Below are 18,477 nucleotides of genomic sequence, written 5' to 3'. Positions count from 1 at the left end.
CTATTTTTTTTATAAAACTGGTTGGTTAACAATAGTGACATAAATAATGTTGTCATTTTTTCCATAGTGGTAAGTATAAAAAAGATTTGTATGGTAGAAGAATTGTATGGTAGAAATAAACACAAAACACGGACCCATGAAAAAAAATTAGCCTTAACGTTAACATAAAATTTCATGCAACATTCGCGAAACATATTTGTATCACCTACTAAAAACAGCTTAAATTTAATGACCTCAGAAAAAAACAAACACTATAGATAGCGAACAAGTTAAAATCAGCCTGAGAGTGAAATATTCTTACTTGATGTGTCGCAAGTATATGTTATGTTTTCGCTGAACACTTCAGTAGCTCTTCGAACTCGATGATTTGTATGGGTTTCAGTACCATCAAAATCATACTGAATTGGTTTGTAGGCATCCTATGAAAGACCGTTGTTTTATAACGTTACTGCAATAAAACTAACTAGAACCAACTAAAAATAAGTCTGACCACAATAAAAGAAAAGGCAGCAATTTTGTCAAATAATACTTTCTCTTTCTACTGCGCTCCATAATGATTGCACGCAAGTCAAATATTTCAACATAAAAGTGACAAAAGAAAAATAAAGTATATGCATTTTATTACAATACAAGTGAAACCAAGGCTAGTAGGATACAACATTTGCAAAGAGCAAAATATTAATCCTTACTTTGGTTGTCATGTTTAAGACTTAGGCAGAGATTGTTGTTTGTTTAAGTTTATAGGTTAAGACAAAAATTGAAAAGTTCTATTCTCAGAGAGAGCAAAAAATGATTTTTATGTGCCATCATTTGTGCAAGATGCAATACAAATTAACACGAAAACAGTAGTAGATAATGCAATTCCTGTGGAAGGGGGAATCAGTGGTTAAATTAAATATTTCTTCTTTTGTTATTTAAAACAAATATTTTTTCTAAAGTAATGTTACTTTATACTTTATTACAGATCTCAAACAAACTTTAAAACAAAGCTATTCCTACTTTCTTCATTTTGTTTGAAATTGGGAGCAGCCAAAGCATAAAATTTCACAATTCACGAAGATTTAATTTAACTTTATATACACCTAACGAAATTTTCTGCAAACATTGCTTTTAAATTTATGTTGAATTTAGTAGAAATAAACCAGCCGTTTCGGAAGGAAGTTCTACGACGTATTACTGTTTTATTACAGTCCTCCATAATGATTGCACGCAAGTCAAATATTTCAACATAATAGTGACAAAAGAAAAATAAAGTATATGCATTTTATTACAATACAAGTGAAACCAAGGCTAGTAGGATACAACATTTGCAAAGAGCAAAATAGAGAGGAGTATTTGCGAGAGAGGAGTATTTCGGGGGAGTATTTGCTTTAGTTCTCCAATTGTGCAGAAAAAGTGGCACGTTGTTAATAATTAATTATTTTCAACTGGCACAACAAAAGACGAAAGAAAAATGTGAAAGTAGAAAAATGAGTTCAAGCAAGCTGGTAAACACTGCTTTTTTGAAATCTAGATGAAACGTAAAAATCAATAAAAACAACTATTTCTGATTTATTTCGTTTTTTAAAAAGAATTTTAGCCTGTTGAAACTCCTTGTAATTAAATACAAATCTAGCCTAAATTTCAAATCACAAAAAAAAAAAAAAACTGTTGTAGCTTGGTGAAACTGGTGAAACCAACTGAACATGAAATAATAATTCAAAATGATTTATTCGTAAAAATAATAGGTTTTTGTACCTTTTGTACCGTTTAACAGGGTAGTTCTGTTATCAATACTAAAAACTAATAAAACTAATAATCCTACACTAGACTGGACCCTTCCGTGCTTCACTAGTCTCGATAGTAAAAACGGCGACAAAAATAGAAGCCCATTTTAAAGTTCGACCCGCTAAAGCCATAGAACAACAATTAACGATTGTTCTGTGATTTCAATCATTTAATCGAGTTATTACCATTGTTACGTTGTTGTTAGTAATTTAAGTAATCTTCATCTCGCATCGTTTTCGATATTTTAAAAGTAAGTACCCTGGTCAACCAGGGACAAACTTTATTACATTGTTCTGCTAATTTTGTAGGTGTCGTACATGCTGCTTCAGAAAATGCAAACTGAAAATTGACTTTAATTCCTTGCTATCAGTATTGATTTTGATATAACAGTTAATATCCCCTGAAAAAATTTTCGATATATCTTGCATCTCTCCAGTAGCATTTTGTGCCATTGAATTACAGTTATTTTGTTCAAAGGCTCAATTTTAATTTCAGATTTTTTACTCCTATCAAACTAAACCACTATGTTCATACCCCGAAGTACATGTTGATTATACCTTAAAGAGTAGCTTTTTTCACAAGATCGCATATTAACTTGTTTTTTTAAGCTAAAACTTTTAAAATATACATCATTCGAAATTAGAAACAATTTTTGAGGTTGGTTTAGCATTTTACCTGAGCTGCAATATTTGTTTTTACTAAAGATCTTTTTAGATTTTACTAGTCATCTATAAAATCTGAAGCTCTAACTCTCAGCAAGCCTTCTGATTTTAGGGCCATCAGAAGATACCACAATTTTGTAATGTAAAAGCCGGAAAATATAATAAATATCAGTACTTAACTATCAAAAACTTTGGACGGAATGTGAAAATTCACTCTAGAGCTAAAGGAATTGAATTTTAAATAAATAGTTGTATTTCGATTTTTTCATCTTCATTCCTGAAGATCTATAAATTAACAGAAATAGTCAATTTACCCTATGTGGGCCTTCTTTTCTTGCCTACTAGGATGCACTCGCACTTTGTAAAAATTTGAAGCTCATTTATTAAACGCAAAACAAACCCCCAATAATATGACACTAGACAGGCCAGAATACGTTTTTAAGAAAAAAATATTATTGCCATGCTCTCCTCCACAAATTGTTCTTGTTACAGAATTGAGAATTAACTTACAGGATTAACTAGCTACAATGCTAAAATTTCGCTACTTTTTACGAAAAACATTATTTTGTTCTATTCTACAAGGCGTGAGAACCGGAGAGGCAAAAAACAATGTATTAATCAAAGAAAACAGCTTAGTGCATTTTTTCCTATTACAACAATAGATTATCCTGTATCTGTATATAACTCTGTTACTAAACGATTGATTTGCTGAGATGCATCAATCTCGAACCTAGATAATGTTAGCGTCTGTAAGGTCCAACCGTTTTGTCTTCAGCCAAGGGAACTCCTGCTCTTAAGCATAAGGACCGAATAGAATGTAGATGTCCTGCAACCTTGTCTCTAGTCTTGCCACACCCCAAAAAATCATCAATATAATGTATTACCGATTGGAATCCTAGTACCATAATGAAACAAAAAGATCTGAGAATGTAAGAACACAACAGGGGATAAACGGCTACCAAAAGGGAGATATTTATCGACAAAATAATATCCCAGCCAACAGTACCCAAGTAAGCTTCATTGATCCTGTCAAACTGGACCGAGCTAAAAAGTGTATTTTATGTCAATTTTAATGACAAAGGCATTGGTACCTAACGCAGACACCAGTTTGGCTGCACCATCAAATCTGGAATACTTGACCGAAAAGTCATTTTTGTATATACCCTTATTAAGTACGGCACCTCTAGGTGAAGACAATATTAAAATGAGGCGAAAACTCCCATCTTTCTTTGGTACTGCACCCAGGGGAGAACAGTAAAATAGGTGAATGGGCGGTGTCAAAAATAGACCAGATAAATGAACACGTACAAGTTCATTACCGATAGCTTGCCAGACTGGAAATTGATTGCACCAAGCCAATAACAAATTTCAGAGTGATGAAGGTATGAATGGCCTTTAAGACACAATGTCAAAGCCAGACCCAAGACCATATACGAAACTGAAAATTTACATGGATGATCCCTTAAAAAAACTTTAAATAAGAAACATTGATGAAGCATTAAGGATTGTTGCCAGTGGATTTGATTAAATTTTTTATGCCCAATGGAATACTGTATGGCCGAATGGGCCTGCTCACACAAGTTACACTGTGGGCGAAACACTGACCGTTGGTGCAATGGCCAGTTGAGTTGAAGCATCTGCAAGTTGCTGTGCTGTGCTTGGCTAAAGCCCCATGGAACCTGTAAGAAGACTGAGAGGCACAACCTCGATCCCAGGGCCTGTAGCGATTTTTGATATGAGGATGAAACGCGTACGAGGCCCTGGTACAACAGACTTAAAATTCACCCAAAACTAAGCATGCAGAGAAAAGTAATGTATGCGTGACGTTTCAATCAAAGATGGTGTTTTAGTGGCGTGAATTTGTAAAGTGTTTTGCTGGGTTTTTGTAGCTAGAGGTACCTAGCTATACACCGTACAATTCCAGAATAGATACAACCCTTATTGACTTTCTAGTCATTTTGTGGTGTATCATACATGTAGTAAAAACTACAGCACTTATAAATATTATAGAATAATTTACACCAGCTGCAAAATAACAGATGAAAGGATGGACACCATTCAGCAAAGTTGGAGAAAAAGAGATCTTTAGGGGGCCGAAATTTTCAATAGTATGAGGACAAGGACGTCATTGGATTTTTATCAAAAGCATATGGAAAACCTTTAATTTTTCAACTGTTAGCTAGCTACCAAATGCAATTATTAAAGATCAAGTGAATCTTCCTGAAGATGTATAGGAATGACTTGATACAATTTACGTGGTTTAATCTTTGAGAAGAATGCTGTACAGATGTTGTTTGAGGATCTCTGTCTTAACAATAATATAGAAGATGTGTTTTCATCATTTGTATTGGATGGTCATTATTGAGGCAATTTTGAGTGAAAGAAAAAAATATTTAATGAAATTAGAAATTTATCAAAAAATGTCAAAGCTTGTGTTATTGACGAGGCTTACTGCTTCAACACCTGTTTTGTACTTTATATATACTTATATATAGCTATATATATATATATAGCTATATGACCAATTACTTATACTTACTTATACTTAAGAATATCTATAACAACCGGATAACAGGAAAAACAGTGACTAGAATGAAACATACTATATTTTGAATAAGAACCTTAACAAAAATCTCTCAATCCAAACAGAAAAAATGTATACCGCATAAAAAAGGGAAAAGCTGGCAAGGACGAAATATTGCAGATTAAGGTTATAAAAAATAACATATTAAACAAACAAGTATATACATTAAAAACATAACAACATCTAGTAATTGTTCAATTGTGCAACTTCACACACCACAAACAAAGACCATGTAAAACCAAATTCTTCTTGAAGTTGCAATCTGACGTTTGGGTTATTATAGCAACCTCTGCTCTTGGCATAGCAGTTTATGCACCATTATCAAACAAATCTACCATATAAGTCCACCAAGTACAATTGAAGACCATTGAATGTATATGTATATATGCAGCAATTTGGACGGTCTGGTCGATGAGGGCAAGAAGCATTGGCAAGATTATATTATACTTAACATAATATCAGCACTAGGTGTTTAAAACAAAATGACATTAATGAGTTTTTGGTGATAATATAACGCTCTTTACAATGTAATTTTTCTGAAAGCTTATTTGAGCAATCTGGCGGAAAATCTTTAATTGTTTTCAGATCCACATTTACAACAGTATTACAGTAGTTTGCATAATTGCGATATTTGAGGTTCCAATACTTTCGAATATTTCACTAAACTGTTTTAAGTTTGTTTCAGCATGCAGCCTACGTTCAACACACCCACACATACTAAACACACCCACCATAAACTTATGTGTTGTGATATTTTCTTTCTCATTGCCTAAAAACAATATGTTATATTCTTGCGGTCGAAATGTTCTCATTCGTTGCTCTCCGATGGGGTACAAAGTGAACTTTTCAGGGTCAAACCTTCACAGTAGCAGCCTTAATTAAACAGAATTTACAAACAAAACGGCGTTAAAATGTCGCAACATGACAAAAATTAAGCAGTATCTAAAACATATTAAAGATTTGACTAAAAAAAAAAGAATTCCTTAAAAAATGCAGTATTGTAGTTATGAAGGTTTCACCACAAAAACATTATGATTACGGCATTTGTACACCATTTCATAATGGCTGCTTAACCTGAATACTGGCCCGTGATTGGTTCAACCAGTGCTGTGACGCAAATCCAACCGCAAGAATAGTTGTGATTTCTTGTATATATATATAATACAAATATATTTATTTTTTTTATATATACAGCTATAGCTATACTGTATTCCTTAATTTATTTCCATTTATTTTTCAATATTAGTATTTTGTTAAAAGATATCTCCTAACACATGTGGCATTTTAAGAAAAATTGGTTGTCATTGTTGTGTTAGCTGTCAGCTTACACACTACAGAGTTTCATCTGTATGAAGTTTTGCTTTACCTTTTAGCATATGAAAACAAAAATAAAATTTTCAGTTTTTTAAAATTAAGTATTGTGTCCCAACAGGACAGGATGTTCGTCGCACTATTCCATTCGTCTTTTTCACCATCAGTAAGGAAACAAAAGTAATGTTTAAAAATTTTGAACAGCTTTGATAAATTTGTAAACAATGCAAGGAAGTCAAAAATAACGTGAATATAAATATTTTCTTCATAAACAAGTAACCAAAATCTTCGTAATGCTTATCGCCATATTTGTTGTGGATAAAAAAATGCAGTGCTTGCAAAAAAACTTTTGCATTAATTATCTTTTTAACATAATTTAAAAAAGCTGTACACGCAATCTCATTGGTTGAGTAAGTCAGTTGTACCAGGGCCTCGTATGCGTTTCATCCTCATATCAAAAAACGCTACAGGCCCTGGGATCGAGGTTGTGAGAGGCACAGAAGAACTGCAAGCCAAATGATGTAGAAGTAGAGGTCTGGGGGGCACAAAAGGGCTGCACTCCTGAAGATCTAAAAAATGAAGATGTTGACCTGTCTGTGTCTTTGTCACACCTGGCAAAGGGCATATGTTCTACATCGATAGCACAACACTTGAATAGGAGCGATTTCGCAGATAGCAGTTGTAAAGATTGTCATCCACCCTATTCTAAGAAAGAGTAGAATAAAAAGCCATTTGGTATTGAAACATCCGGTTGTAGTGGACCAGCTGGAAATGTACATTGAGCTGCAAAATCACACATGAATGAATGATATTGTAAGAGTTCGGATACTTGGTGAGGGAAAAAGAAATAAAAAGTGTGGATTAAGTTATTCCAAGCAAGCAGCAATGAGGAAAATTCACTTGTTGTGACACTAATATAACAGAGGGATGAAATCCACTGAAAAGTTTTAAGGTAAATTTATCTAAAGATCGAACTGTAGAAAAAAGTAAAAAATGACATAGTCACCTTTTTGGATGTTCTTGATAAAACAGCCTGAGACAAAACTGACAAGGACTTTGAACGCACTGGGGTTGCCTGTAAAAAAGCCTGTCTAAAAACAAGGGAGGTACTACCAGTCCGAATAAGAGCACCAAGGTCCTGGGGCAAATTAATTACCTTTGCGGAATACTTAAAGTAACGACCCGCTTCTGTCCAGGTCGCTCAGGTTAATCGGGTTACACAGTAAAAATAAAATTTGTAGATGACTTCTGGGTAACTACAATGCTAATATTACACTCTGTCAACAGAGAATTTAAAACAACGGCTAGGAAGATAAAAGAAACTATTAACAGTGTAGAACGTGACAACACATAAATAGCATATCGTATCAACTTCCTGAGATTTGGTTACCAGCCCTACAGAAGAAGTAGTTATCTCCATCATGTTCCAAAAATGTTAAGTACCGTAATTAACTGTAATTATCAGCGTGTTCCTGATTGGTTAATTTTGATGAATTTCGATCCTCTGCAATTATATAAATACATTCTCAAAATCATTTTACTTTGCCTGATGATGGGAGAAGGATCTCCCAAAACGTCGCTTCTACTAAACTATCATGTTCAAGAAATGATTATTTCCAGGATTACCAGTAATATGAATAAATACTGAACAGACAAACCGAAATAATATCTTCAGTAATACACATTCCAGTCTGATTGATATCCGAAAATGGATATATATGTCCATTATTTTTAAACGTGGATATATGTCCAGATTTCGTGAAAAAAACACAATTTATTTACCTTCTTTTTCTGACAAATTCCTCTAATATAATATCTTAAGCTAAATAAAAATTGTTACAAAATATATCACTAAAAAGGATATTTTCCAATGCTTCTTTTCTACTTTTCTGCGTGTTTGTTTCAATCAAACAGAAATTAAGGTAATGTTTTTCAAAAGCCATCATTTTACTTGTATTTCATACAAATTAGATTGGTTCTGTTGCTTTAAAGGTATACTATCTATACTTCTCCCAAAGCCAAAAGTTTCTTTTTAACATTTTGTTAACAGATTTGTAATATGAAAACGCACTAAAACCATTTTCCCATTTTTCCCCTGATTATGTTGTTTCCTGTTTCTCCCATTTTCCCCCGATCGTTGCTGCTCCCTTGCAAAGATATATTCAAAACATATCCAGTTTTGAATATCGATAAGACTGCTTTCTTGATTGCATTTTAAGCTCTACACAAAAGAGGCAATGGGTAAACCAATTAGAGGGAAAAAAATTGTGTATCCACGGGGCAATGCTGACAGCATCAAAATTCAAATGCCAGATCTTTTCCATTGTTCCATCATTGTTGATACGACGGCCCCTACGGCACACTCCTCGTCTTAATAAAAACACTTCTTTCCTCCCAAATCTTCTCTTCCGTCCGAAACACTTCTCTTTCAAAGTTAGAAGCACTTCTCTTCCATGAACTCAAAAAATTCCCAGACCCAATTCTGGTCCGGAATATTAAGTGAGCTGAATTTTGATAACTCAAGTTTTTGAATAACTGACAACCCTCGTCCCCAGGCATTTTTGCCTTTTTGAAATATAATGGATTGTGTTGAGGAATTAACGAATTAGTAAACATGAGATCTAAGAAATCCAGTCAACCTACATCTCTTAAACTGAATTGTAAAATTACAAATAATCCATCAATAGTTTCCAATAATTTTAACTCTTTCTGTGGTACCATAGCAGAGAGCCTAGAAATAAAACTAATCACCACAAATTATAGCTTTTCTGATTATCTTCCTCGAGCAATAGAAAAATCTCTTTTCCTAAGACCAACCAACAACATAGAAGTAGAAAATTTAATTAAAAAACTCAATGACACAAAAGCTACTGGTCATCCAAAAAAATACAGAGAAATTTTTTTCAAGCCCCTTACTGAAAAATAAATATGTCTTTTCAAACTGGTAATTTCCCAAATTACCTAAAAATTGCCAAGGTTATTCCTGTCTTCAAAAAAGGAGACAAGCTCTGTACTATAGGGTTACTCTGTACTTCTGTACTAATTACCGACCAATTTCATTACTCTCAATTATTAGCAAAATTCTTGAAAAACCAATGCATGACAGGGTCAGTTCATTCTTAAACCAAGAAAATGTTTTCTACAACCTTCAATTTGAATTCAGATCAAAAAACTCAATAAATCATGCCTTGATGAGCATCACTGAACTGAAAAGAAGTGAGTCAGATCAGGGAAAGGTGTTTTTCTTGATCTACAAAAGGCATTTGATACTGTCAATCATGAAATTTTACTACAAAAGATTAGATGCTATGGCATTAGGGGAAAGTCTTACTATTGGTTCCAGAGTTATTTACATAATAGAAAACAATTTGTTACTTTGAATGGATATCAATCCAACAATTATTTGCTAAAACATGGAGTACCACAGGGCTCCATTCTTGGACCCTTGCTATTGGCGCCATAGATTAGTGGTTATAGCTCTCGTACTTTGTGCAGGAGGCCAGGGTTCGATTCCTCTTGACGGCTATTCAACATGGGCGAGTGAATGTTACCATAGCCAGGGTTAACCCAAGCCATGTGAGGGAAATTGGGGAGATGGCACACTGTGTGGCCCATTGGATGTTGCCAAGAGTTGTCCAAAAGAGCACAGGCCCTAATTGGGTCTGCGTAGCTCAAAATGAGCATTAAATACTCTAGGACTCTCCATGTAAGCCATGGCCCCTCCTGGAAATTATAAACAGGGTATACCCCTTGATATTTGTCAGGCTAGCCATGTAAAATATGCACATCTATCTATCTATTTATCTATATCTATCTATCTATCTATCTATCTAAAATCAGCTAAAGCGAAAACTATCTAGAGCAAATGGTATTCTGACAAAACTCAGATACTATTTGCAAAGAACTACTCTTAAATCTATTCATGCTGCATTGTTTAACTCACACTTAACTTATGATTGTCAAATTGTCAAGCAATATCATTAAGATCTGAGATATTTAAACTACAAAAAAGATCAGTTAGAATTATAAATTTTGCAACAAATCAAGTAGATTTTTCTATCTAGTAAAATTTTAAAAATTCCTGATTACATCAAACTCCAAAATCTGATGTTTGTTTTTAATTGTGTACATGAATTGGTATACCAAACAGCTTTACTAAAATGTATACCTCACAACTCAAGTTTATAGCCATCTAGAGGTACTGAGAATGGTCATGTTATCATGAAGCAATATAATTCCATAACTCATAGGAAAAATGTGGAAGGTCTTTTTCAGCCCAGTTCTTTCTACCGATACATTTTTGAGGCTTTCTATTAGGGAGTGTATAGATCCATAACTTCTGATTGACATTTTCGGTGATTCGGTTCAGCTTCGTTGCCGTAGTGATGATTCGCATGAAAAAACCTGCATAGACCCAAACAATGCCCCAAAAAAACAAACTGTTTTTGATGGTTTTTAATAAGATTTACTTCATGAATAACTTATACATAAACTTATAAAGCACCTTCTTCCAACAATCGTCCACATGGTATGTTACAAGAAATTGCATTTCGGGTATGCTCTGGGCGAGTTCGGGAAAGTGCGTGTGGTTTCAGAGGACAACCGCCAATTTAATTTGAAAAGTCACCCGAACTCGTCCTTATATATGCGGGCGTTTGTGACTTATCAGCACCCTCTTGAAGTGAACGTTTTACCCCCAAGCTACCAGTGTTAAGTGCAGAAGAGAAATGTCAAAATGCAGAAGAGATGTGTAAGAATACAGAAGAGAGCTGTTGGATCATAGAAAAGAAGTGTTTTTAAATTGGAGAGAAGTAAGCCATGTAGACCTTTTTGAATGTTTACATTTTCTGTGGTAAGACCTTTTGGCTTTAACAATTGAGTGGCAGGCAAAAAGATGGGGGCTATGGGTGAAGTGAGGTCCTTTTTAATCTGTTTCTTCACACAAAGGTATCATTTACAACTTTATATAAATATTCAGTGATTCGGTTTGACGTCATAACAATTTTTTTGGAGGTGACAAGAGTGCAGAGCTAGACACATTTTGAAGTTTTAAGAACAATGTTAGAAAGTTTGAGCACAGATAATTTTTTGGAGCAAAATCTAGCTAGATAGCTAAGCATCATTTCCAGAAAGATTTTTATTGTGGTTACCTTTCCTTATAGCTAATTATTCTTTCATTTCCACATTTTTTAGCATTCTCCCCCCTACAAACAAGGTTTGTTTTCACCCTGCAAAATTTTAAAAAAGGCGAATCATCACTACAGCAACGAAGCTGAACCGAATCGCCGAAAAAGGCCAATCAGAAGTTGAAAAAGACCTTCCACATTTTTCTGCTTGTCACGCAGTTGTTATAGAGACCGAAGGGCTTACCGCGGAAAATGTAAACATTCATTTATTAGGGGCCATCTTAATGTTGACATGTTCCTGCTGCCTAAGTGGATTCACAAGCTTTATCGATTATAGCTAGCTAGCTATATCCTGCTGATTTGGTGTAACCAAAAGCTATTACTAAGTAAAAAAGAAACTTACCAACAGTTCCTGTGTGTTAACTGATAACAAAAAGCATATACAAAGTATTAAGGCCAGCATCGTCTCTTCTTTTTTCTCCCGTGAACGTTAGAATTTTGTTTTCCTTTTAGTGTCATCTTTACATCGCACTAGTTACAATGCAAACATTACATGTCGCGCTATTTGCACATCTTAATGTCAGTCTTTTTTTGTCTTTTTTTAAAAAAGTTTTTTGCTCAAATTACGGCTGAAATTACAGAGTAAACATACTAATACTTTTAAAATGTATGTTGAAGGTAAAAATATAGGGAAAATCAATGTAATTAAGGTGAACTTAACTATATAATAAGCTGGCGCTCCATAAAAATCATCGAAGTGGCTACAAGTACGTGACCGTATTTTTACTTTTTTTTGCTAGAAGTATGTGAATGCGTAAAATGCTGGTCAGCGTACATAAAATCACCGCTGACGCCCTTCGCGCGTGGCGTGGAGAATATTGCAGAAGGTGCGAAATAGCATTCCTCGTGAGTTATTTACAAGTGAAAGAATACACCAAGTAGACATATCATTCTGCCATTATGAATTTTAACGCGGTTAATGGTATTATAACAGCAATGCCAGGATTTATAAGTGGAGAGCTGAATCTTGTTCTCTTCACGAGGAAAAATTAGAAAGGAGTGTGGTTAAATCCCCCTATAGAACGTCTTACCCATTACCATGCTACACCATGTGGATGATATTGTGAAAACTCTGTAATTTGAAGCCTCTGTTGATCAAACCGAAATCAAAGAAGAAGAAGAAAACAACATAACCAACTGGTTCCAATCTTTTGAAAAACAGCTATTTTTATAGCTACAAATAATAAAACACATTATTTTGGCATAGAACATGCATAAAGCATGTATTTTATTTCTGTTTTAGATACTTTGTTTTATGTTAAGCCTATAAATATAGCAAACAACTCCTGCCAGGATTCGAACCTGGGATCCTTAGGAATATTTCAAAAGGATCATACCAACTACAAGAGTGTAAGAAAGTAAAAGGTGGCGTATATTATTTACAGAAAATGTCGTTGATAGTGCTTCCTTTTTTTTGCGTAAAATATTTTTAATTTGTAGCTATAAAAATAGCTGTTTTGTATGTGCTTTTATGTTCTCCCTCTTTCCTGCAATCAATCGCTCTAGCTGTTATAAATTGTCCTCAAGTAATGCTCCTGATAGTATGCCACCAATTCAAGTTTGGTAAAAAAAACCACTTTTGACTGTCAAAATTAATATGCACGTTGCACGTTGTTTTCAACAGCATAAAATACATGAGCTCTTCTTTCCTCCCAGTAACTTTTAATACCCGCAGTGTTAAATACTTTTTAAGCTCTTCCACATTCATACGAGATATTATATCATAATTCATTTTGTAGACATCAAGTAAGATAATAAAAACAATGAAGGTGATTAGTTAATGTGATGTTTATACTTCGTTTTCTGAAGGTAAAATGACCCGCGCTAATATTTTCTAACCAAGGTAATAGTCCAGGAGCTCATAACAGAACTTTAGGTCCCATTTTCTACAAGAGGTTTGACCCTCTAAATAGGTTGGTAGTATCATGGACAACAAAAATCACATGGTCAGCTTACTCAATTTGGGGTCGTTTGGGTCCCAGGCCCCTAAAATTACCCTAATTCGAGACTCCTATTTAGTCCATAATTCTCAAAGCTTAAAACTTAGTACGTGTGTCATTATATGAGAGAATCTGAAAAATGATAAAGCTTACCGAAAAATTGGGTCTTAAGACTGGGTCAGACCCCCCTCAAAGACCATTTTAGGACCTTAATTTGTCCCCATAAGCTACAAACTCCAAATTTTGCACAAATATTCTCTAACATAGTGTAATGTCAGTGGTCATAAAGCTGACCAAAAATTTGGGTCTCTTGGCCTAGTCAGACCGCGTCTCGCCCCAAATCCCTATTTTAAACAACTTTTAAAGGTAAAAAAAAACAATGACTATAAAGCCCAAACTCAATATTTGTGTTCTATACTAACTATGTAATACATAAATGGTCGAGCTTACCAAAAAATGCGGTCCTATCAGCAGGTCAGACAAAGATCTGAACAGGGACTCAAATTAGACAAAAGCAAACCAAAAATTACGGTCTCTTGATCAGGTCAGACAATAGTTAGCGATATCAAATTAAAAAAGAATTGCTCTGATAGCATTTAATAAAACATAGATATGTACAATAGGTTATAGCAGCATGATTGATATTGTTCTGCATCAGCATCTAAAGATGAGAAATGTCATTCAGTCATAAGATCTAGTTTAAACTACAATACAACATTAAAAAATATTAAAAAGGTTACTCAGTTCTAGAATATATGACATTGAATCCTATTCTGTAAATTTTTTGTCATATCACACAAAAAAATCTAACCTTAAATTATCATTACTCGTCTTCGTCACTAGTTTCGTCATCACTGTCTAAATCGTCATCACTTAAAAGTTCATCAAACCCTTCAAAATCTTAAGGAGAATGAAATACTTTTAATATTTAAAATAGCGGCGGCAGTAGCTGAAATAAAGAATTGCTTCCGAGTAATAATTAAAAAACTAAGTGACTAGATTGTAAAACTTAATATCCAAAATTTTACCTTCTACTTCTCTGGAGAATCCATAATAATTTTCATTGCTGGTGACATCTACTGCTTTTGGAGACAGCGCAGCTAGGCTGGACGCTCGAAACTTATCCAGGCTAAAGATTTTTTTCTGAGAACGAGGCTAAAATGAGTTTTAAGCCAATAAGAATCCTAACAGTGCAACAGATTGTTTCATTATCCAATGAACAAAACTTTATTTTAAAGATTATATGCTATCGAAAGTTAAAGCTCGTGCAGTGTAGCATAATGAAGATCGTCTTATAATGCACCATCTTTGATGTTACGTCATTTCTTTCTGTACAATTTTGCAAGCACGTAGACTAAAGCTATATTTAGCAGAACTAATTAATTATTCATGAATTTTATTTTTATTTATTGAGTTGTATTTTAACATTGCAGGTTAGTTAAGGCCAGGATACACTACTTGTATAATATCATTAAATATATTCTATAATACAGTTATAATTTTTCTACAATGTACTTATAATTTGTTAAAATATCGTTATAATTTCATTTAATTTCATAACATCGTTGGCACAACCACGCTAGCAGATAATGTCACACAAACAAAAGGCATTCGAAACCAGATCACCAACAATATTATTAAAATCAAACTCGTTTGATTTTATTCAAATATTATAGCCATGCAGCAAATTATGAGATTATGACGCACATGTCAGGTGTTGAAATTATACATATTATAGCTATATTATTAATATTACTAGGAATATTTTTATTATTTTTTTATTTTTTATTTATTATACTTAACAGTGTTACAGGGCGATAATTATCACAGTCTTGTTTCGAACCTTTCTTAAATAAACATTTTACTTTCCCTGTTTTCCAACTAGATGGATATTTAACTCAGTTGATACTTCCTTTAATTACTTCATACAGGCCACAGTTTTGAGGTCCAATAAGTTTTAAATGTTTTGCAGATATCTGATCAGCACCAAACGCTTTACCTTCTTTTACGCTGTTTTTAAATGATTTTTCATACAACTTATAGGAACAATTAATGGTGTTAATACATGGAGTTACTCTATATATGTGCTGTATGCTATGGTCAGGTGAAACTCTCCCATTTAACCTCTTGCCAACAGTTGCAAAGTGATGATTAAGTAAATTTGCCTTGGCTTGGTCATCTGAAATTTTTCCATGTTGTTCATCTTTTAGAGTAGCAATTTCACAATTTGATACCTTACCCTGAAAATCATTTACAGTTTTCCAGAATGACTTACTACTTGATACACCATTAAACTTTTCTTTCCAATAATCCTTTTCTGCAAGACGAACAAGGTTTGTACATTTTTTTTTCAACTTCTTATATGCCTTCCATTCTGTTGAGCCTTTTAATGTTTTAAGAGCTTTTAAAAGCAATTTGTGTCTGTTGTTTAGTTCTTTTCGTATTTCACCATTTATCCATGGTTTTAAATTCTGTCTAACCTTAACTTTTCTGACAGTTACATGTTTTGTTGCAATCGATTTACAGAGGTGTTCCCAACACCAAAGTGAATCGTCAACATCATCGATTACAGAACAAATCTGACAAGGAACATTCTCAAAATCTTTTATTAATTTCGATTCATCAAGGCACTTTGACACTTCAATGAATTTTGTTGTTCGCTTCGGTTTTTTTAAAATTAAGTGATGTATAAACCAAATGATGGTCGGAGATACATGGATCGTAACATCCAGTCAGACAAATATGAGATTTGCTGAAAAGTTGCGTTGTTATAATGAGATCTATTAGACTGCTTGATGTATCTGTCATACGTGTTGGTTGTTTAATCAAGTTCACCAAATTAAAACTATACAAGGACTTTGCAAAACTGTTAGTTACCGCATTTTCAGTTTTGTTTGAGTAAGACAAGTCATAGTTGAAATCTCCTAAAATAACCATGTTTTTACGTTTTGAACACACTGATTCCAATATTGGCACCCATTTATTTAAGAATTTTTTTTCACTTGGAGGTCGATAAATACAAGCTACTAATGTCTTTTGAGAATTCACAATAACATTTAACCAGATGGATTCAATATTTACAATTTTATCACCAAAGTCTGATTCTGATACATTTAAAGCATTGGAAATGTACATTAGACAACCTCCCCAGTGGTCTTTGCCGTTGTTCCGATCCTTGCGGTATATTTTATATCCTTCTATTGAGATTTCCGAATCACATATTTCCGTTGATAAATGTGTCTCGGTTATGGCAAGAATGTCAAAGTTAACTTCATTTAATAAAATTGCAACTTCATGAAATTTTCTTTGCAGTCCATTGATATTTATATGACCAATAAGTACACCATTGGAACCAGAAAGATTTCTAACCAGTTGATCATGAACAATAACCATGTTTGGATACCAGTTTTTCAAGTAGATAAGTATTTGTGATTGATGTTCTTCTTTGTAAGATCCACATCCATTATAAGATAAGATCTTGAGTAAAAGCCAATTAAACAAAATTCAACCAAAATTCAAGCTGGTAAGACTGATAATAGGCACCAACAGCCGTGTCAACAATTTCACAGCAAGTGGTTAGCTGTTAGGACTGCAATAACCGGATTTAGCAGCCTTAACCGTCCACTTTGTCTACATACAATTATATACCCTTAAACTTAAACTCAGGGACCTTAAACTCAGGGACCTAGAAATAGTGTGAGTTTTTATATCTGTAGTAGATTCATTGGTACATTCATTCCCTTCAGGTTTTATTAACGGTATTGGGAATTATAATGTAGGCACTCACTACGACAAGCTCCACACCTCGGTGATCACGATTATTCTTCCTATTGTAACTTGCGAGAGGACGTCTTAAGGTTTATTCATTGTAGTGAAGGCTCTCAGGTTTGTCATTTTAAAAACCTTATGAACTTTCTCTTGATATATATACAGAATTGATAAGGTCAAAGTTATGACGATGCTGGCAATGTATCTGTTAAAATTAATTGTCATGCTAACATTTTAAAGCAAAACAGATTAGCTTTATACATATCCTTGTTCTTCTCCTTGCTTAAATTTAGTTGTCTGTAATTCATGCTTTGTACATTATTTCTGAAACATGATGAATTGAATCAAACATAACATATCTTTACAAATTTTCCAAAAGTAGTTTAAAATTTTTACGCAAGAATGTTCCTTACTTAACTATTAATCCCAACTATGTCCATAATTTTAATATTTGTAACACGATGTGTGGAACGTATTATTAACACAAGGGTTTTCAATGATTTGTATTAAGCACGGTCATTTACGGCAGGAAAAAAAGTGTGCGCATGCGCCATTATTTGTTATCAAATTTTCTGCCGCAAGCGATTCATAATGGCCACCATCGCACGTGCTTTAAATTTCCCTTAAAAACAAATGTTTTTCGAGCCTCTGCGGTAGAGATCATCTCTTAAAAAAGATTTTATTTTAGTAGAGCAGGCTTTGGACTATACAAAAACTCTGGATTCCACTACCCGATCACTTTCACTTTTGTTGGGAGGAGACAGAAAGAATAGCAATGTTTTGATCATAAAATTTTATGTGTTGGTGGAAAATGAAGATATTTGCCTTCCAACGCAAAGTCATGCTTTAAGACATGTTTTTCCTGAAAGCTGATAGCCTATTTTATCAAATAAAACCAGTGGTTTGTGGCTGCCACTTTTTTTCTGAAAGAAATTGGTCCTTGGAAATGACCTTTCACCACAAGACTTCATAAATCGGTAAATATCATTATTTTAAATGAAAATTGTGCACTCAATACGATAAATATAAGCAATAAACCAGTGTTAGATGTGAAAAATGTTGCTTGTGGCTACCCCCTAACCTTTCACAGTCAGGGTAAACACTTAATTAGGCGACGGTAGGCTAATTAGGGCATACCACCTATTTAGACGACTCATTGTACCCTAGTTAGACCATATGTAACCTAGTTAAGACATTACAATATTTAATGGCTTCTCACACATTCCTAAGAAAAATCGCAAAAACACTGTTCAGAATGA

The 18,477-nt window shown here is 33.8% G+C and overlaps 1 protein-coding gene across 1 annotated transcript in view; it reads right to left on the bottom strand.

Moving 5' to 3' along the window:
* The window catches only part of LOC130624130 (uncharacterized), a 29,944-nt gene extending 17,704 nt beyond the window's left edge, over positions 1 to 12,240 (bottom strand). Inside the window, exons 1-2 of the mRNA XM_057439698.1 lie at positions 11,854 to 12,240; positions 302 to 419 (exon numbers count right to left, since the gene is read on the bottom strand). Coding sequence (XP_057295681.1) covers positions 302 to 419; positions 11,854 to 11,913 — 178 coding nt within the window. The 5' untranslated portion in view covers positions 11,914 to 12,240. The remainder of the gene's footprint in view (positions 1 to 301; positions 420 to 11,853) is intronic.
* Positions 12,241 to 18,477: the final 6,237 nt, after the last annotated feature.

The sequence above is a fragment of the Hydractinia symbiolongicarpus genome, chromosome 13 (assembly GCF_029227915.1).
Source record: "Hydractinia symbiolongicarpus strain clone_291-10 chromosome 13, HSymV2.1, whole genome shotgun sequence".
NCBI lineage: Eukaryota > Metazoa > Cnidaria > Hydrozoa > Anthoathecata > Hydractiniidae > Hydractinia > Hydractinia symbiolongicarpus.
This window is presented reverse-complemented; position numbering and strand designations above follow the sequence as displayed.